This window comes from Styela clava, chromosome 9 (assembly GCF_964204865.1).
Source record: "Styela clava chromosome 9, kaStyClav1.hap1.2, whole genome shotgun sequence".
NCBI classification, from domain to species: Eukaryota; Metazoa; Chordata; class Ascidiacea; order Stolidobranchia; family Styelidae; genus Styela; species Styela clava.
The window spans coordinates 5,635,240-5,653,915 of record NC_135258.1 but is presented as its reverse complement, the minus strand read 5'-3'; the positions used below and the strand labels follow the sequence as shown (position 1 = coordinate 5,653,915).

Below are 18,676 nucleotides of genomic sequence, written 5' to 3'. Positions count from 1 at the left end.
AAAATGTCATTTTATATCAATTTAATTGTGTACAAAGTAACTTGCAGTTGAGTCAATTTGCGACAAAATAAAAGCATTGATACTCTAAAATATCACGGCAATCTGTGAACATGAAAATGTGAAAAAAACTGCCAGATAATATTTAGGCTACCTATGTGCCATCATATTTGAGCATTGCTTTCAATTCACGTTTAGCAATTTCAACACAGCAGAAAAACAATGATTCAACATAGTAAACATTGCGCAATATTTACAATTCAGTCAACTTATTATGACATGGTTGTCATAACTATGTTTGCTCTCATAAATGTAAAAATTTAAAGTGAAAATAAGTAGCATATTTGGCATTCTTTTGTCAATTGGTAAGAAGGCGTCATACTAGCTTGTTAAAATTCCAAATTATGTACTGAATTATTATTTGAAAAGGCCACTGTCGCTACCTAGAACGCTGTCGTTATAGGTACATTTTTGCGTGGATGGTAACGGTTTATTAAAGTTGCCTCATGTACCAGCGGAGAACCTGGGCGCCCACTGACTTGTTTAATATTTGTTTTGATAAGATTTTGCCATCATCTTGTCTGTGTAAATTCAAGATGGCAAAAGTTAGAAATGGAGTTTTAAAATATCTCGTCCCCGCCTATTTTTTAAACTTCTTGATTAATTATTTCTACCTAAGCTAGAGGGCAAGAAACAAGATTATTTTGATGCATCTGAAACAAATAGCTGGGTGACTGATTCTATGAATTGGACTGGTAATCGTACGAGAGGCTGTGTTTTGCCATATGATTAGGCCGTCTTCGTGTCTTTCCTCTCCACCGGGTTGGATAAATATGTATATCCTTCCAACTATCTATAGAAACTGAAATTGGAACACTAATGGAAATTTGTATGGGTATTGAAATTGTGTTTTCAAGCGGGGATCAATTATAAAATATTGAGTTTTGTACAACAAAAAAAATATCAAAAGTGTTAATGTGACTTTAAATTAAAATAGAATTTTTGATTCAGGGCCTAAAGTTGTATCGAAACACATCTCAGTGGAATCAATCAAAGAACTGACAGAGAGTGTTCAAAGGAAGATTGTCATCTGGGACAACATTCATGCCAACGATTATGACCCAAAAAGGGTCTTCTTGGGGCCATATAAAGGTGTAGATTTTGTAAAAAAGAATTGTGCAGCAAGAGTGTAATGTTGGTTTTGGGGTACTCCTGTAGCATGTGTACCAGGATACGTTTAGGGCAAATTTTTATTCCGGTTATTCTTATTTTTGTTCTATTATTAGTTCGGGGACTGTCTACGTTAGCCAAGGGAATATACCTCCTGCCCATAGATTTCAGTACCTTTACACAACTTGATGTAAAGTAGGCAAACAAAATTAGTTACCTCCATATTGGTACACATACTTCTGTAGCGCCAAAAATTTTTCTGAAGCCGAAACTAAAACTGACCTCAACATTCATTTTTTTTTGTTTGTTATGCCTTTAGTCAATCGACTGGGTTACATGGGAATATATCTTTCTCGAAACTAAATTCTTATTTGCCTTTCCTTGAATAATTGGTACCGAAAAGCAATTGCTATATAGGCTGGGACAAGTCAGCCAAACATAGGCCTAAAATTTAACCGGAATTTTGAGTTTTATCGAAAAAATAGCTCAAATAAATTTGTTGAAGTTGCGATTAAATTGAATGATGGCACGAAGCCAATTGTTTTCTACGCTTGCCTTTGTAACTCTGTAAATATTGTTAAACTGTAACTTTTCACGTCACACGGCCCGTCAGTCTAGGTAGCCAAAACTTTTGGCACATGGTCTAAAAATCCTGCCCTACTATGTTCTATAATCTTAGGCTGAGCTCAATAACTTTATTAAATTATTTATCTATAGGTCGTTCTACTCATCTTATTCCTCATTTATCTGGAGTTTTAACAAATCCCAACTGTGAGTTTGAGTCCAATTATATCGCTATGCACACGCTCGCCTCCTGGTGGAAGAGTTACCAACTTCAAATTGAAATTGCACAGAAAAACAATGAAGCTGAAGCAGAGAAAAAGTTGGATATAGAAATGGGTAACTATATGATAAAGTCATTAGTAATTAGCATTATTGAGGGCTCAAAATCAAAACCATCAAAGGTAAAACAAAACGAATCATGACAGCCTAGCGGCTTAGCAAGTATAATCAGGCGAGAAAGTTTTCGATGTGAGAGAAAACCTTTGTCTCTGAATAATAAGTTAGAAACCTAAAATTCAAAGACTTTCGCATGGCGCCGAAGAGGTGAAAACCGAATCCTGTTATCGGATCCTTTTGGATTCGAATACTTCAAGATTCATATTATCCGAATTCAGTATTCTGAGTTGCCCATCCCTACATCAAACTTTTGGTATATTTTATGTTGTAGTCTCTTTACTTATAAATCTTTTTTTTGAAAACATTTTTTTAAATCTTTTGTTTGAAAACTTCTTTTTGGATCAGCAAAATTGGCTATAAACAGTTAGTTGGAAGATTAAACTCATTGACTCAATTATTCCCAAACATTTCCTTTCACTATCTAATATTGCTCACTCTCAGAAAACGTCATCAAGCAACCAGATATACAAGAAACAATAGAATTAAAAGAGGAGCCTGATGCCGGGAAAGAACAGAATAAAGAAAATAACGGAGAGAAAGAAGAGACAAGTGAAAAGGAAGGTAACGAAACCATAGGTGTTAGTTTCAAAATGATTCGATTTATACAAAATCTAGCGCTCCAGATGTGTGTGTACCAATATGAAGGTAACTAATTTTGTTCGCCTATTTTACATCAAGTTGTGTAAAGGGACAGAAGTATATGGGCAAGGGGGTATATTCAATTGGCTAACACAGACAGTCCCTGAACTCGTAATAGAACTAAAATAAAGAAAATCGGAATAAAATTATGGCCTAACCCTAACCTGGTACGTATACCACGGGAGTACCAACCTTCTGGGAGGAATCAAATCTCTTAACCTTGTATAAGGTAAATAGCAGTTTTAGCATTAACACCAAGCTAAGCCTAACTGTTGAAAAACCGACCTAATACAACCAAATACTCAAATCAATTACATGGGAAAATAACACCATCCATAACGTCCATCCGAGCTATCAAGCGAGCTTACTTTTTCAGCTTCATCACCAAAGCCTTCTCAAGATGAAAGTCCAAATATATCTAAAGATCTGGCAACTGTCAATGATGCAAAAGTGGAAGGAAGTGAAGATCCGAAATCTCTTAAAAAAAAAGATTTGAAAAATAAGGAAACGACGGGAGATGGGATGAATGGAAAAAAGGAAGGTAAAGAGTAGATAATAAGTTATTCAAAAAGAGTAGTAATACATGCACTACATGATGATCTTTAAGGTGAGAAATACATTCCGACCGAGATGACCGGCTTGTAGACTATGTATCTGGCTGTATTCCTGAATTCCTTTGTCTAATATTATTGCCACTGACTTGCAATTAACTTGACTTGTTAAATTTATTCTAAAATGAATAATCCAGTCTTTTTATTGAGCGACGAAAGATAATACGACAATGAGAACGGGTGAATAAGCTACATCAATGACGTATAATAGCGTATAATTTGAACCTTGGATGCTATGTTAACTTATATAACCTGCTATACAAAGATAAATCCAATGCTCCTATTTGCGCTAAGTATAACCTAGACCAGAGTTTCCCAAACGTTTTGGGCCGCGGACACCTATTTGTGGACATTATTTTTTACGGACCCCCATCCTAAACCATTTTATGTACGTGTTCGGGGAAGAAGGATAATGTTCCATTTGGATTTAGAACAAAACAACACAATCGACATTAATGTGATGGATCAATTTGTGACAAGCAAACTCGTAGGCCCAACCCTACAACAACGAACTAATTTAACTGTGTATACTTGAATAGTCTCTCACAATTGACTTACCGTATTTGCTCGTTTTGTACCACAGGCCCATATTTTTTTAACCAAACTCACTAACTGGGCCCTCATTCAAGCACAGACGCTTGGTATTTTTAAAGGAAAATTATACACAAAAATTTATGTATACCGGTAACTTTGTTAAGCCATGTGTGTGTCAAGTCTTCATTCATCCAACCATTTCGACTGTAAGCACACACAACACCGCTTACTTTCTGAAGGCCATTATCCACTCGTTTACCCTTGAATACTATGAAAGGTGAGGGCTTGCTATCATTGGCCTTGGCAGCTAGTACAACAGTCACTCTTAATTTCTCATAGCCCAGCTAGTACAACAGTCACTCTTAATTTCTCATAGCCAGTGGTCTTGATAGCGTTTCTCATTTCCTATTGTTCTCTACCACTGAAAAATCAGCTTTTGCATCGGGCGGGTATTCAAGCACCATCCCTCATTTATTTTTATGTTCTGTTCACACAGGCGGCTATTCAAACGTGCCCGTAATCAAGATCGGGCGATAAAACGAGCATTTACGGTAACTGGGTTTCACGCCTCTTTCCTGCATCAACGGGGCTCAAATGACCTTGGCAAAGTTGCACAATTTCTCGACTGGTGATAACTCAATAACGCATACAATCAATTATTACCAACATTCTATCTCTGTGACAGAGGTCTACCTCACAAACACTGAAAGCGACGATCGTCTACATTTACAATAATTTTTTCACTCCCATTATTAAGGTCTCGTAACAATTACCATTTGCGATTGCGTTAACTTACGACTTCATCTTGTTTATGAATGACTATGTAACAGTGGATATACGTTAAAATGTATATATTCCAAACTCTTAATATCGCTGCGGTAACCAGTTTGGTAAACCCTGACCTAGACAGTTAAATATTATCTCTCTTTATACAGTCAATGCTTCTATAAGTCCGCTGAGCAGCAAAGGCAGCAGTTTGATGGGAAGTGAAGATTCCGACACAGACAGTGATTATTCATCGCACGAAGAATATTTCTCTGTTCAAAGATATTCTGTTTCACCACCATTCGATCATGGAGCATATGACCCCGAGGACTCTCTTAGACAGGTTGGGCAATTTATTGTATTAGTTTAGAACAGCATTTCTCAAACTGTGTTCTGCGAGCTTCTTCAGGGCGTTTTGTGGAACAGTGATCAAAATTGTGATTAAATTGGTCCCCATGGTGATCTCGACCGAACTTCGGTGACTCTTAGTCTTAAATTTGTCTTCTAACTGGCCTCAAACAAACGGACAGGGCTTGCTATTCAAACAGGCGAAAGGTCTTGTACCAGTCTGGAATGCATGGAGTTTTCGGTAATTGCCAGCTCTAGTTTTTTAACTATCAATTTTACAGCAAACGTTTAATCTTACCCTAGAAATTTTTTGTGAACCATTCAACAATTTTTCCTTTTAATTTAATTTGGTGTTCCTCGAGGCAAGACAAAAAGAGTAAAAAAAGGTGTTCCAGGGTAAAAAAAATTTGCAAAGATCTACGTTAAAGGATTGGGGTTATGCGTGCCATCGTACCTACGATTGCTCTGCATGGGTTTACAGATTTGAATCCATCTGTGATAATTATGTGGGAGAGGATTGCTTCTCGTCCTCGCCACATAACTACAAGTAGGTTGGGGCTTCCTCCACCATCAAATCCAAGTATCTGTAATAAATACCAGTTACCTATGCCTGACATAGACTAGTAACTGGAGAAGTTAAGCCATAAAGTTGTCAGATCATTAAGTTGTCTTAACAACTCTTTTCATTCAAATCCATACATATTAATAGATAAACTGTCTTAATCCATTTAATTTACGGAACAATTTTATATTTACACAGGCAATCAGAAGTTGGCTTCCGTATTTTTCTGCCACACGGTTACCTCTTGGAAAACCGATTGCACGAAGTGGACCTCCGCTTGGAATGCTTTCACAATGTGACGTTTCTCTAATCTCAAATGCACCTATGGGTCCGACAAGTTCCACAACCAATGTATTAACAAATGACCCAATACCAAGCACTCCTTTCGCTATTTACGGATACGGGTCCGCATCTCACTCCCCAAATATCGAAATAAAAACAGACTCTGCGGAAAACGAGGCAAAAGATGACAGCGCTAATGATGTCACTGTTGCTGTTAACGATAGTCTCCATGGTAACGAAATTTCTGATGTTGAAATGGCCGGTGCTACACCGAACCGTACGCCACCGAGTGTAACACAAGTTCCTCCAGATGGTGCTAATGAGTTAAAATCGGACAATAAACCCCCCTCTGATTTGGACGTTGATATGAAACCTCCGTTTGAAGATGAAAATATGCAAATGGGAGACTCTGAGGATTCGCCAGTCAAAAGAATAGAGTCGACTGTACAAGTGAGTTTCCAATTATAGAGATGCCACAACTTTTCAACCAAAGCATGGCTGTGAACTCTCCCAACTACGAATGATTCAAAATATGATTTTTTTTCCTATTCTCTCTTGACTCCCTCCTCCAAATTTTGGTAGCAAAACACTTGTGTGTACATAAAGACTTTCCTGACAGTCTGTCTTTGTTGCCACTATTATAAGTCCGGAAGTCCGGCTGCATAGCCTTGTTTTATACTGAAAGACTATTTCAAAAAAGTAACCAATACAGATAATTGCCAATGTGAGAATCGCCGTTTTTTTTTAATGCACAATTAATGCTTTATGAACGCATTTTAAAAATTTTGCAGCTCAGATATTTATATACAATACACAACTGATCCTAGCAAAATTATAAACTTTGATTGATGTCCCCTATAATAATTTTGGTATCAAACATCCAAGACAATTATTTTGGCAATGTGTGTACAATGGGAACTCCCATAGTGTGTGTACCAGGTTAGGGTTAGGCCATAATTTTATTCCGATTTTCCTTGTTTTAGTTCTAATACGAGTTTGGGGACTGTCCAAATGAGTTAAAAATATCTGAAGATCACTTTTTTATTGTGCGCTCTTATAACTCCACTCCAAGAAAGGCTAGACATTGATATATAATACGATAATGTTTTTGTGAAGACTGTTCAGCTTTGGTCTTCGGTCATGCTGCTTTGGTAGCATAAGTTTATTTCTTATTTAGATGGAAATAGAGGATGAAGAAGAACGAATGCAGTTTGATGCCGAAGCTGACAGTGATGTATCCATGACAACCAACAATAGCACAGAAGAGAAGAAAAATGAGAAAGTCGAAGATGATAAAGATAGAAGAGGTTGGATAAGAATTTGTGTGTTAATTTCATTGTTTTTTCAATTACGTTAGAGCAGGGGTGGGCACAGTTTTTGAACCTGGGCCCATCTAGATGGGTGGGCTGTGTACGTGTGACATAAAAGTTACATTTTATGAACATTATTTACAGTGTTACAAAAGCAAAAGTGAAAAACCATATGACTTGTGCTAAAACTAAATTTAATCGTGATCTCAACGAATTCCTTGATCTATTTTTAGTTAGAACATCAAAATATGGTTTTAGTTTGGGCAGCATCAGGCCGACGAGATTGAATTACCCAACGAGCCTCATTTGGCTTTGCCCACGTCAGGGTCTTCTGGGTAACATTATAATGGCAAGATAATTCTTAATCCGCTGTCCATATACCAGGCCAATAGACCTCTATGATTTGAAACCATCTATTTATATGACAGTGTAGAAGACCTTCATGTAACTGACCATTTCAAGGTTGTTTGAAATCAAACTCAACTCTCAGATCTGATTTCACTAGTGCAAACATGTTTGTTTAAATTTTCAAATAATTTTAAGGTTCATTGTCTGGATCATCTGTTGACATGGCAACACCGCCTCACCAATTATCATCATCAGCCAATCAGAGTCCTGCACATCAAAGTACAAATGTTGAAGATGAAACTGCGTCTACATCTAAAGAGACAGAGATTGAGAATGAGTGAGTTTATTTCACACCTTGCTGGGGTTTATTGATATATCTTGAAAAAATAGGAAATCTGTTAGTGTTACAACTAGGGATGCCCCAGTGCAAAAAGTAAGGTAAAGATTTTTTTTCAAGGATAGTTTAAAATTATTTTTTGCTATTGTTGCTTTTCTTATTTTTTTATTTGTTGGATTTATGTGGCACATAACAAGCATTCAAGAAAATTTTGAAAAAAGTTAGAGCCCGTCTTCTTAATTGAGAGACCTTGCCATTCTTCTATGAAATATGCTCAAGCACTATACCGACCCTATTTGGCACATCCCAGTACACCAACCCTACCAACGTGGTACGCCTTTTGAACCTGTTGGTGCACCGTAGGGCTGACATGGGCAAACTACAACTCATGGTCCAAATTCAACCCGTTTGGTAATATAATCTGGCCTGCCTGACGCTACCACAACCAAACTAAAAACAAATTTTGATGTTTCAGTTAAAAATAGCTCAAGGTATTTGTTGGGATTGCAATTAAATTTAGTTTTGGCACGAGATTTCCACTTTTGCTTTTTTAACACTGTAAATATTGTTCATAAAATGTAACTTTCAACATGACACTTACATGGCCCGCCAGTCTAGGTGGGCAAAATTTTTGGCCCTTGGTCTGAAAACCTTGCCTATCCCTGCCTTAGGGCGTAGTGTGAATAAAAAAACATTGGTATGGTGGTAAGGAAGTATTCATACAATTTGCTTGGTTGGGACATGTAGCGATTAAGTGCATGACTATTTCGAAATGAAAAACGGATAATTTTATGGTGTTGAACTTTTTTTTTCTTCTTACAGACAAACCTTATACAAGATGGAGCAGATGACATTAGAAGACGTCGAACTCGCAGTTGAATTATTTTATCTTCCGTACGAGCATGGAGGGATTGGTAGAAAGATGGTGGAAGATTTTATCTGGTTGCAACAGAATGTTCGGAAAGCAGTTGCTTCACCTAACGCTTCAAAATTAATGAAAAATGACACTGTGGATAAGGTCAGTGTTGCCAGGTTTTTTACTTTTTGCTTAAAAATTAGCATAGGATTCAAATATTTATCTCGGGGATATTGCTGGAAATACGATAAGGCCGCTAAACTGTATGGCGAAGCACAGCCTCTTTCACAGTTACCAGTCCCTGTCGGGTATAGGATTAGTTAGTTATTTGTTTTCAGACGCATTGACTTGATGGTGGAGGAAGCATTAACCGACCAGCGGTTACGTGAACCACCCTACGGCGGCGAGGAGTCCAGCAATCCTCTCACACATAACTATCCTTGCTTTGGATTTGAACCTTCAAACCCACGTAGGTTAATTTAGAAGTGCTCCACATCGCCGAGCTGCTAGGTTTTCTATTCTTTTGGAGTTGTTTTCTTTAACAAGGCTCAGTATGAGCAGCTGCCCATGCATAATGAGCTATTATTTTGAGAAAGATCAGCATATTTCGCTTCGGCATAGCCTGATTTAATGCACCCCTCCACAGGGCTTGGACCTGATAACCTCAAACTTCTATTTCCCATCGGAATTTTTAAATTACATTTCAAATAGTCAGGTCTAAGCTTTGATTTGTAAAGTTTTTTTTAAATATAGCTCAAAACAAGAATTATAAGAATCAAGGATCATCGTCTCATAGCTGATTGTGCGGAGCGTTTCCGCAAAACCCAATATAAAAATACAAAACTATTTTCTTAGGCCTTAGCATGGATGGAGCGGGCAATTCGCTTTGAAGACTATTGTGTGTCAATAAGAAGAATGTGCAACAGACTAACTTCGTGTTCAAATCGAGCTCTGCTTTATGATTTATTTCCTTATTTCTGGGACATGAAAGGAGTTGTATCTATGCTTAGTTCTTATGTTAAATGGATGGGTAAGTGATTTACAGGGCTCAAAATTTCTTTAGAATCATATGGTTGGGATAGACCTGACGAGGGTGAACTACGGCCTGCGGTCAAATCTGGCCCGTTGGTTAATTCAATCGGGCCCGCCTGATGCTGCCACAATCGAACTAAATACCAAATTTTGATGTTTTAGCTAAAAAAATTGCTCAAAGAATTAGTTGAGATTGGATTAAATTTAATCCTGACACGAGGCTTATTGTTTTCCAATTTTGCTGTTGTAACACTGTAAATATTGTGCATAAAAGGTAACTTTTACATCACACTTACATGGCTCGCCATTCTGAATGGGCAAAATTTTAGCCCTAAGTCCAGAAACCTTACCTTGCCCACCTCTGTGATAGACAGTAGAGGTATGCAATTCTATTCGATTCTACTTGAGTCCTCGAGTCGTTCAATATTTATTTGATTACGCAGTTGAATTATAAATAATTTGGGCACTCCCGAAGTATGTGCACCAAGATGGCGGGCACCGGAATGTAGTATGTGTACCATATCAGGGTTAGACCATAATTTCAGGTACAAATACTACGGGAGTCACTTGGATAGTTCCCGAACTCGTAATAGAACTAATATAAGGAATAAAATTATGGCCCAACCTTAACCTGGTACACATACTACATTCTGGTGTCCGTCATCTTGGTGCACATATTTCTGGAGCGCCATAATTCAATTATGCAACCAAATTCTATCACATCCATTTTTTTTCTGCTTGTCACTAAATATTCATCATTTCTATCTTTCCAGGCCAATTTTACCTACGTCACCAAACTGCCAAATCATCAGAACCATCTGAAACCGGATCAAACATGTCTAAACCGGCTTCACCCGAACCATCATCGCCTACCATCTCTTCAACAACAAATCAACCAATTAATTCTAATCCTTTACCTCAATGTAAGTATGTATCTCAGTAAAACCAAATTAATGTTGCCACATTTTTGTTATAGTTTAGTTCAAACAGCCAAACCAAAAATGGAAGAATTTTAGAGACAAGAAGTTCATGTGTGAATTTTTGACATGTTACTGACATAGCGCTGTCCTTTTATGCCTTTAGCACCTTGTTGATATGAAATAAATGTGCATTCAGAATTTTCTGATCTTTTATCCCCGCTCGCCTGTGTTTATCTTAGTTTAGATCAGAATATGTACGGAAATATTTGGCCTGATTTATTCCAGCACAAGTCCTAACTACCCTTGTCTCTTCCAATTATCATATTATTTGAATGTTTCAGTTCCTCCACCTCCTCCAGCTGTAGCTTGGTTGGGAATGGATCCAGAACCCTGGGTTTTCAGAGGAGGATTAGCAGGAGAATTCCAGGTAATTTATTTCCTATAAACCTGACCAATTTTGCCAAAAAACAATATTATTTTAATATTATTCAAAATTAGCTCCCATATAAAAACAAAGACATAATTTGAGAGTGCATATAGAGTAATGCAGGATGAAATTTGAAAAATAAATAAACAATTTCCGGTTACATGTTGTAGGTGATGCTTAATGATCTAACAAGAGTAATTTGAAACTAGAATTATTTGTTGTTTGCATACTTCCATGCCGACGAAGAGCATGCTGTTGACTTATTAAGATGTCCTTGATTGGGTTAGTTCTTGCTTGGTTAGTCTTATGTTGATTTCAGATTTTATGTGGTGTACACTTTCGCTTTGAACAACGATGTAGTCTCTGATATGTAACTCAATTTTTACACCCTGGATGACATTATGGGCATTGGGTTTAAAACCAAAGATTTTCAACTTGCATAACTGACATTGGTTACTAACTTTTTTGTGATACATACTTTCCTTGCCCTATTTTGAAACTCATCATTCTTCCCCCGCAATGCATGAAAAGGATGTTTTCAGTTAACATTCAGTCTTGAGAGCATCATTAGTTTGTGATATGCTCACATAAGGACCTCCTGACATTATGGTTCATGCTGGGCGTATAATATAATTCAATGATACTAAACTAATAATATTAGTATTACAACATGCAAATACGAAGTGAACAAAAACATTTGGTTAACGAATCCACAGCCATTCTTATTCAACTATTTCCTTTCTCCAGCGTCTTCTTCCTGTCACGATGGCCAATGATTTATTTTGTCAAGTCATTCCATGTTCGCCTCAGACTTCCACGTCAACTTATATCATCAGACCTTATTTACCTACAGATGAGGTGAGATGAATCTGTTGAAACAACTATTTTATTTATTTAAATAACATTTATTAACGCTCCAGAAGTGCGTGTACCAATATGGAGGTAACTAATTTTGTTCGCCTACTTTACTTCAAGTAATGTAAAGGAACTGAATCCTATGGGCAGGGAGTATATTCACTTGGCTAACACAGACAATCCACGAACTCGTGATAGGTAAACGAGGAAAATCGGAATAAAATTGTGGCCTAACCCTAACCTGGTTATAACCTCAGTTTACTTTGTTATTGTGATAGTTTGACAAATGCTGCATTATGCAAAGATTTGGGAACACACTTTCCACCTCTATTTACCAAGCGAATCTTGTGGGGATAATTCTATGCAAATTGTTGATTTCATTGGCGTTAAGTGATGGCACACAATTATCTCCCATAGGAATCGAACCTGTGAACTCACTCAGTGCGATGGATGGCATGTGTGTGTTCCTTCCTGACACTTCACACCACGTGCCAACTGCAAATGGTTTGAGTGAATCCTCCATAATTATTTGAAACTACACCTGAACAAATGATTCATAAAGCTTAAGCAACTCTAAGCATTTGGCAACTCTTTGTTTGCTCTTTTACTCCTGAGTCTGTGTGCTTTGAATTTTGAGCAAATTCTTTCAGAGAAAACTTTCTCTTTCTCTAGAAATCCGTTTACAAGATATGTTTGACAACTGGGAATGATGGAACAGATTTCGCAGATGATTTCACTGGATATGAAGATTTGCCAGGAGAAAGGTATTATGGTGTTAGTGTACAGACCAAAGACTGTTGACTCCTGTGCGCTCTTCAAAGTGACTCAGTTTTGCTTTCAATTGTTTCCACCAGTTATTTTTTGTGATATGAATAAGATAAAATTAGGCGCCGCTGCTTAGTAACCAAATTTTATTTCCCGCGACTCCCCTCGCTCTGGAATGTTGTTTCATTATTTATTTTCATAATTAACAAGAAGAAATATATTAACCTTTGTTACATTCCTCCGTCTCTGATAATTATTATACGTACCTAAAACCTAAATTTTCACGTTCCAGACTTGTTGGAGGACTCCTCACACTCAGTCCAGAGTATTGCTTTATTCTAGAAGATGAACAAGGAATATGTGGATACCTCGTGGCCACAGCAGATGCGAAAGCATTCTGGAAGAAATACTCCATCGCTTTTTCACCGGACGTCGGAGAAAAATATTCTTTACCAAAGGAAGATGTAAAAGAAGGGGAAACTGGGATCAAAATTGGGGAGGAAGTCAGGGTTAGAAAATTTTTTACTCAAAATTTCTGCTATCTATAATGAGAAGAAAATAACATAATTTACCACTTGACCATCACTTACGACCCCTGTGCCTTCAATGATACTGCTATTGTATTTGGGCAGACTTTCTGATAGTTGCTTTATATTTTTTCTTTTATTTTTTGAGTTTAATTCGATTTACATATTTTGAATTTGATTATATAAGCTTTTTCTCAAGCCAGTTTATCTTTTAATAAGTATTTATGAATATCAGGGTTAGGAATTTTTACTCAGAATTTTTCTTTCTAGTAAAAATCGAACAACGCAATGGTCCCAATGTATGTCTAAATAAACAGACAGTTCAAAATAGTTTGATGATTCCTAACACTTTTTAAATGCCCTCTCCTGCATTGGGATTTTGGGATGCCATATAGACAGTAAATTTATTAAAAGAGAGGGCGCACCAAGATGTCGCATAACCTGAACCCTAACTTGGTAGACAACCTGAGTTCAGGTTGTGCGCCATCTTGGTGCGCATACTTCAGGAAGTCCAGAGGGATATATGTATGGTCCCAATAGTTGTTTGAATGCTCCCCACTGTATTGGGCTTCATTATGGCAATGAATCAAAATGAAAAGGTATTATAAATGCAACCGGTCTCACAGTATTCGTATCTTTGGCATGATAAGCTTCAGCTCCTAATGGTAAGAGGTAAACAATTTAATGATCCCAATGTATATTTAAACATACTATCACACTCATCAGTGGCATTGCAAATAAAAAGATGAATTGTGTATGCAACTGGATAAAAACTGTTATTTTTTTGTTATTTGTCTGAAACAGTGGTTTTCAATTTTTTCAATGAAGCGGAACTCAGAGTATTCGAATACTTTTTCGACTAATAATTCTGAATGATAGCCACTTTTTGCTTCATTCCTGCATTTGCCTATTTTGGAACTCTTAAATCCCCACTCACTATGCATAAAAGCTTTTTGTTCACCTTTTATCAGACTGTTACCTGTGATGTGCGTGGCTTGAATTTTAGTAATACTGCACTAAATTACAAAGTAAAATTACTTCCCCATAAATATCGAATTTAACAACTTTTTTGCAACACTCTTCTTTTTGTCCATTTCAAAACACCGCTTATATTGGAATTTATCAATTCTCCCTTACTACGCATAAAAACTCTGTTCCAGTTCACCTTTTATTAGATTTTTAGCTGTAATATGCATGACTTGATTCTCAGTAATACTGCACAGAATTGTATAGTAAAATTTACTTCCCCATAAATACAGAATTTCCCCTTTGGCGAGGAATACCTCTCTGGCTGGGGAACACACACTATCATGGTGCCTTACACCAATTTTATTGTTTTCAGAGACTTCTTGATGAGATCAGGAGTAAAGAACCACCTGATGCCTATGCTGTTGATAACTTGTACACTACACATCCCGCTTACATGCAGATTGCTGTCCATAGAAGAGTTTCTGATCCCAGCATCGCTAAAAGTATGACAGTATGTCTGCTCTCCGCACTCAAGTCTCATGGTAAGCTAGTCTTCATATATATTTTAGGCGTTCCAGAAGTGTGTGTACCAATATTGAGAGAACTAATTCTGTTCGCCTATTTTTCATCAAGTCGTGTAAAGGGACGGAAGGCTATGGGCAGGGGGTATATTCACTTGGGTAACACAGATAGTCCCCGAACTCGTAATCGAACTAAAATAGGGTAAATCGGAACAAAATTATGGCCTAACCCTAACCCGGTACACACACTACTCGAGTACCCAGTTTTATTATATGATGCATTTATAACAATTTTTCTCTGAACAAGACTCTGCAACAGCTAGGTTAGGAGCTACTATAAATTGGAAAGACACTAGTCCTTCTTTCGATTCCGCCATTGTTTATCCAATTTATTACACCCTGGGTGAGGTGGTGGTAACGTGATTTGAACCCGAAATTTTGATCTTTGATGCCATTGCGTTTCGTCTGACGCTTGAACTACCAGGCCACCGTACAATTTGTTCAGAATAGTGACAGACTGTGTATCGCTTGTTCTTCATTCCATGTTTTTTGAACTGCTAGAACCATTTGTGACTTGTGTCACAAAGATGAACATGATGAAAGTCAAGAGTTTACAGGGGAAAAGTAGAATCTCATTCAACAGAATGCATATTTTACCAAGGCTTTGCTGAAGTATGGCCTAGTTACTGTTTCTATGAGGGCTCAAGCTTTCACTCTTAAGAGGGCTTAGATCAGCAGCTACTAGTATATTGAGCTATGGTATATACTGAAAAGTACCCAAATCTTTCCAATTATTGCAGTCCGAGTAAGGTGACAGTGGTCATGGAGGTTCGAATGTAACACCAGTTAGTTTAACAACTGGACGTCAAGTATCAATCACAATGTTTCAAGTTTGTTTTATTTTCTTCTCTAGGGGTACATGGCGTTCACACGACCGTTCGATCCAGTGACTGTTACATGCCTGATCTGTATTGTCGCCTTGGTTTCCATGAGATACGACCTCTTGACCCTTCACCTGTGACCCCTGCACCTTCAACATACAAAGATGATACCGCTATTGTATTTGGGCGGACTTTCTGATAGTTACTTTATATTTGCTTTTTATTTTTTGAGTTTAATTTGACTTACACAATTTTAATTTGATCATATGGGCTTTATCTTGAGCCAGTTTATGTTAAATGATTCAATTACATTTGAATCCACGTACATTTAAACCCATGACAATTGCACCTATGGATTTTTTTTTGTTTTGCGGATATTTGAGCCCATACTAACCCTAACCCATGGGTTTTAGCACTCGCATATAGATTAAACCTGCGGATATACACATGGGTTCAAATGTACGTGGGTTCAAATGTACGGTCACCATGTTAAATATCAAGTGGTAGCTCACATTTTGCTCTGAACAAAGCCCTTTTTAATGAGCTAGGTTTGGGAACTATAGAGCAGTGGTTCTCACACTTTCCCTTTTTAAAATTTTAAGTCTTGCGCCTCGTATCAAAAATACCCAGCTAACAATAAGCTACAAATAACAGATAGTAAGACGAAAGTATGTTTTATTCAAAAAAAAAAGTTGAAAGTAAGTGGATAGAACGTAAATATCCAAAATAAATAGGGCGAGATTAAATCTAACAAATATTCCTATTCAGCTTCATGCCCCCTCAAAAAATTGTCTACCTCCCCCTTGTGGTGCGCCCCACCGTTTGAGAACCATTGCTATAAAGAAATGTCTATGCACCAGACCTATAAGCTTCTTGGATTTAAAGAAAGTTGAAAGATTGTGTGTTATTGATTTCAAAACTAATACCAGGAGAAAATGTTCTAATCATACAGGAATGTAACATCCCATAAGATCTGTATAATAACTAAATATGAAACGAAGTTACAATCATAAAAAGGCCACCATTGCAAATGACCAACCGATTTTAATTTGTCATAAACTTTCATTGCCAGTGCCAGTAAAACATGGTTTGTAAAATTTTGGACTTTGGGACTTGCTTTGACAGGAATGCTGCTAAGCCCCTGTGAACCTCTGGCATTTGGTCATTCCATGTCTTTCAAAAACAGTAATTGAGTGTTGCAACAAGTGTGTCTTTTACAACACCAATAAGTATAACTATCAGTAGAGGTTACTCGAGACTAACTAACTCCCAATCCTTCCTCAATACTTTGTGCCAGTGAATTCGTATGCGTATAATGCAAAGATGTTGTAGCGGGAATAAACATGACTACTCTATCCAATCCCAAGCGTCCTAAGGCTCACGAACACAAATGTATTTCTGTAATGTCTCAATTGACCAAAGTCTGACTTCCTCAGACAAGCAGCCGCATGATGAGGTCTGATTTTTGTGAGATGAAATGTTATTGTGTATGTAGAAAGACATTTGTGTTAGTCTACGGCATGACTCTTGAATCTCATAGAAAGCCATAAGACTAATAAGTATTTCACAATTGAACTTTGATGAATGCAAAGGTGATCAGCCATTTCGTGATATCTCTTAAATTTAATTAGCCTACACAGAATTGGAGAGTAGTAACGATACAGTAGCCCAGTGGTTCTCAAACTTTTTGAACCACACCCTCTTTTCGGAATTTTTTAAGTCTCGCCTCCCACCTCAAGAATAACTAGCTAACAATGAGCTACAAGTAGTAAGGCTTTACAGACAGATCTCTAAACAGTAAAGAAGTGTGAATATCCAAAATGAGGCGGCTGAGATCAAATTTAACAGGCGTTATCATTTTTAATCAGCCTCGTGTCCCCTCAAAAAAGTGTCTATGCCCCCAACGTTTGAGAACCACTGCATTAGCCTAATTGGTATATTGATTTGAGTTATGATTTTGCAATGAATTGAATGATAATTCCTGGTGATCTTCTTTTGCTTTTGCAATTTTTATTATCTTTGTTCCTTTACCATTTGCTTCAAGTAAAATTTGCAGTAATTTTATTCGTTTGTGATGTTTTGTAGAATGTTCGTGCAGAAACACCATTGTTCACAGTGCTCTGCTCTACTGTACCTGGCTTGTTTATAAGGATCTTTTTACTGTTCTATATTTTGAAATTCCCATGCCAGATCTCAATGGGTTAATCTGTTTATATAGTGCGCATTAAACAACATTGTGCTAATAGTTCGCTGAGAATTCGATATTTAAAAATTTTGCAAGAATATTGACTTGACTGTCAAACTTGAGTGATACTTTTCAATGACTCGAAATGGCTTGGGTCACCTAAAACAATGGCTTGATATTGGGCTCTGCAAACCACCATACAGACTTACTCAAGACTCAAAGATCATTTTGGACGAGTGTATAAAAACTTTTGGATTGGGGCAACGAAAACAACTTAGGTAACAGGACATTGAAATTCATACCAAGGTGGCCAATAATTTTTGGCTTTTTGATTTTTCGATTATTTGTGATAGTAGCATTTAACCACAAGGTATTTGGTATTACCTAAAAATCTTTCTCCATATTTATTCATTCAACTAGAATACCACATGGAAAATCTTGAGTGAAAGGTGTACATGCAAATACGGTGCTTAAATGTGTCGATGGTCGTTAATAGTAGGCTATGTTATGATTTTGGCAAGCTTGTACTGTTATGTGTACTCAACCATATTGTTTAATAATTCACTGAGAATTTGAAATGTTAATGATGACCACCATGAGTTTTTGCTTTGGATTTTGTAACTTCAGTGGTATTGTTGTTAATGCTAATGTTCAATCTCTGTGCTCCTCAAGCTTCTCATTCCTGAAGTCTTGTTCAAAAACCTACGTTTTGTAACTGATTTTTGTTTGCTCCATGTTCCTATGTCTTCTTCTATTTTTCTACAATGATATTTTACTGCAATTTGTGTTCATGGTTCTATACTTTGTCAAAAATATATAAATATATCTATTACTGCGGTAAAACACCAATAAAATCATCTGCAAATCGAACAGTG

General features: G+C 37.0%; 1 protein-coding gene across 1 annotated transcript in view; it reads left to right on the top strand.

The window, feature by feature from the left end:
* The window catches only part of LOC120338667 (protein O-GlcNAcase-like), a 25,214-nt gene extending 6,538 nt beyond the window's left edge, over positions 1-18,676 (top strand). The window contains exons 6-22 of the mRNA XM_039406570.2: positions 1,009-1,149; positions 1,885-2,067; positions 2,569-2,688; positions 3,143-3,307; positions 4,847-5,019; positions 5,785-6,318; positions 7,046-7,175; positions 7,722-7,863; positions 8,686-8,881; positions 9,575-9,749; positions 10,525-10,674; positions 11,013-11,098; positions 11,846-11,956; positions 12,626-12,717; positions 13,011-13,227; positions 14,588-14,756; positions 15,649-18,676. Of these exons, the coding sequence (XP_039262504.2) occupies positions 1,009-1,149; positions 1,885-2,067; positions 2,569-2,688; positions 3,143-3,307; positions 4,847-5,019; positions 5,785-6,318; positions 7,046-7,175; positions 7,722-7,863; positions 8,686-8,881; positions 9,575-9,749; positions 10,525-10,674; positions 11,013-11,098; positions 11,846-11,956; positions 12,626-12,717; positions 13,011-13,227; positions 14,588-14,756; positions 15,649-15,815 (2,951 nt within the window). The 3' untranslated portion in view covers positions 15,816-18,676. The remainder of the gene's footprint in view (positions 1-1,008; positions 1,150-1,884; positions 2,068-2,568; positions 2,689-3,142; positions 3,308-4,846; positions 5,020-5,784; positions 6,319-7,045; positions 7,176-7,721; positions 7,864-8,685; positions 8,882-9,574; positions 9,750-10,524; positions 10,675-11,012; positions 11,099-11,845; positions 11,957-12,625; positions 12,718-13,010; positions 13,228-14,587; positions 14,757-15,648) is intronic.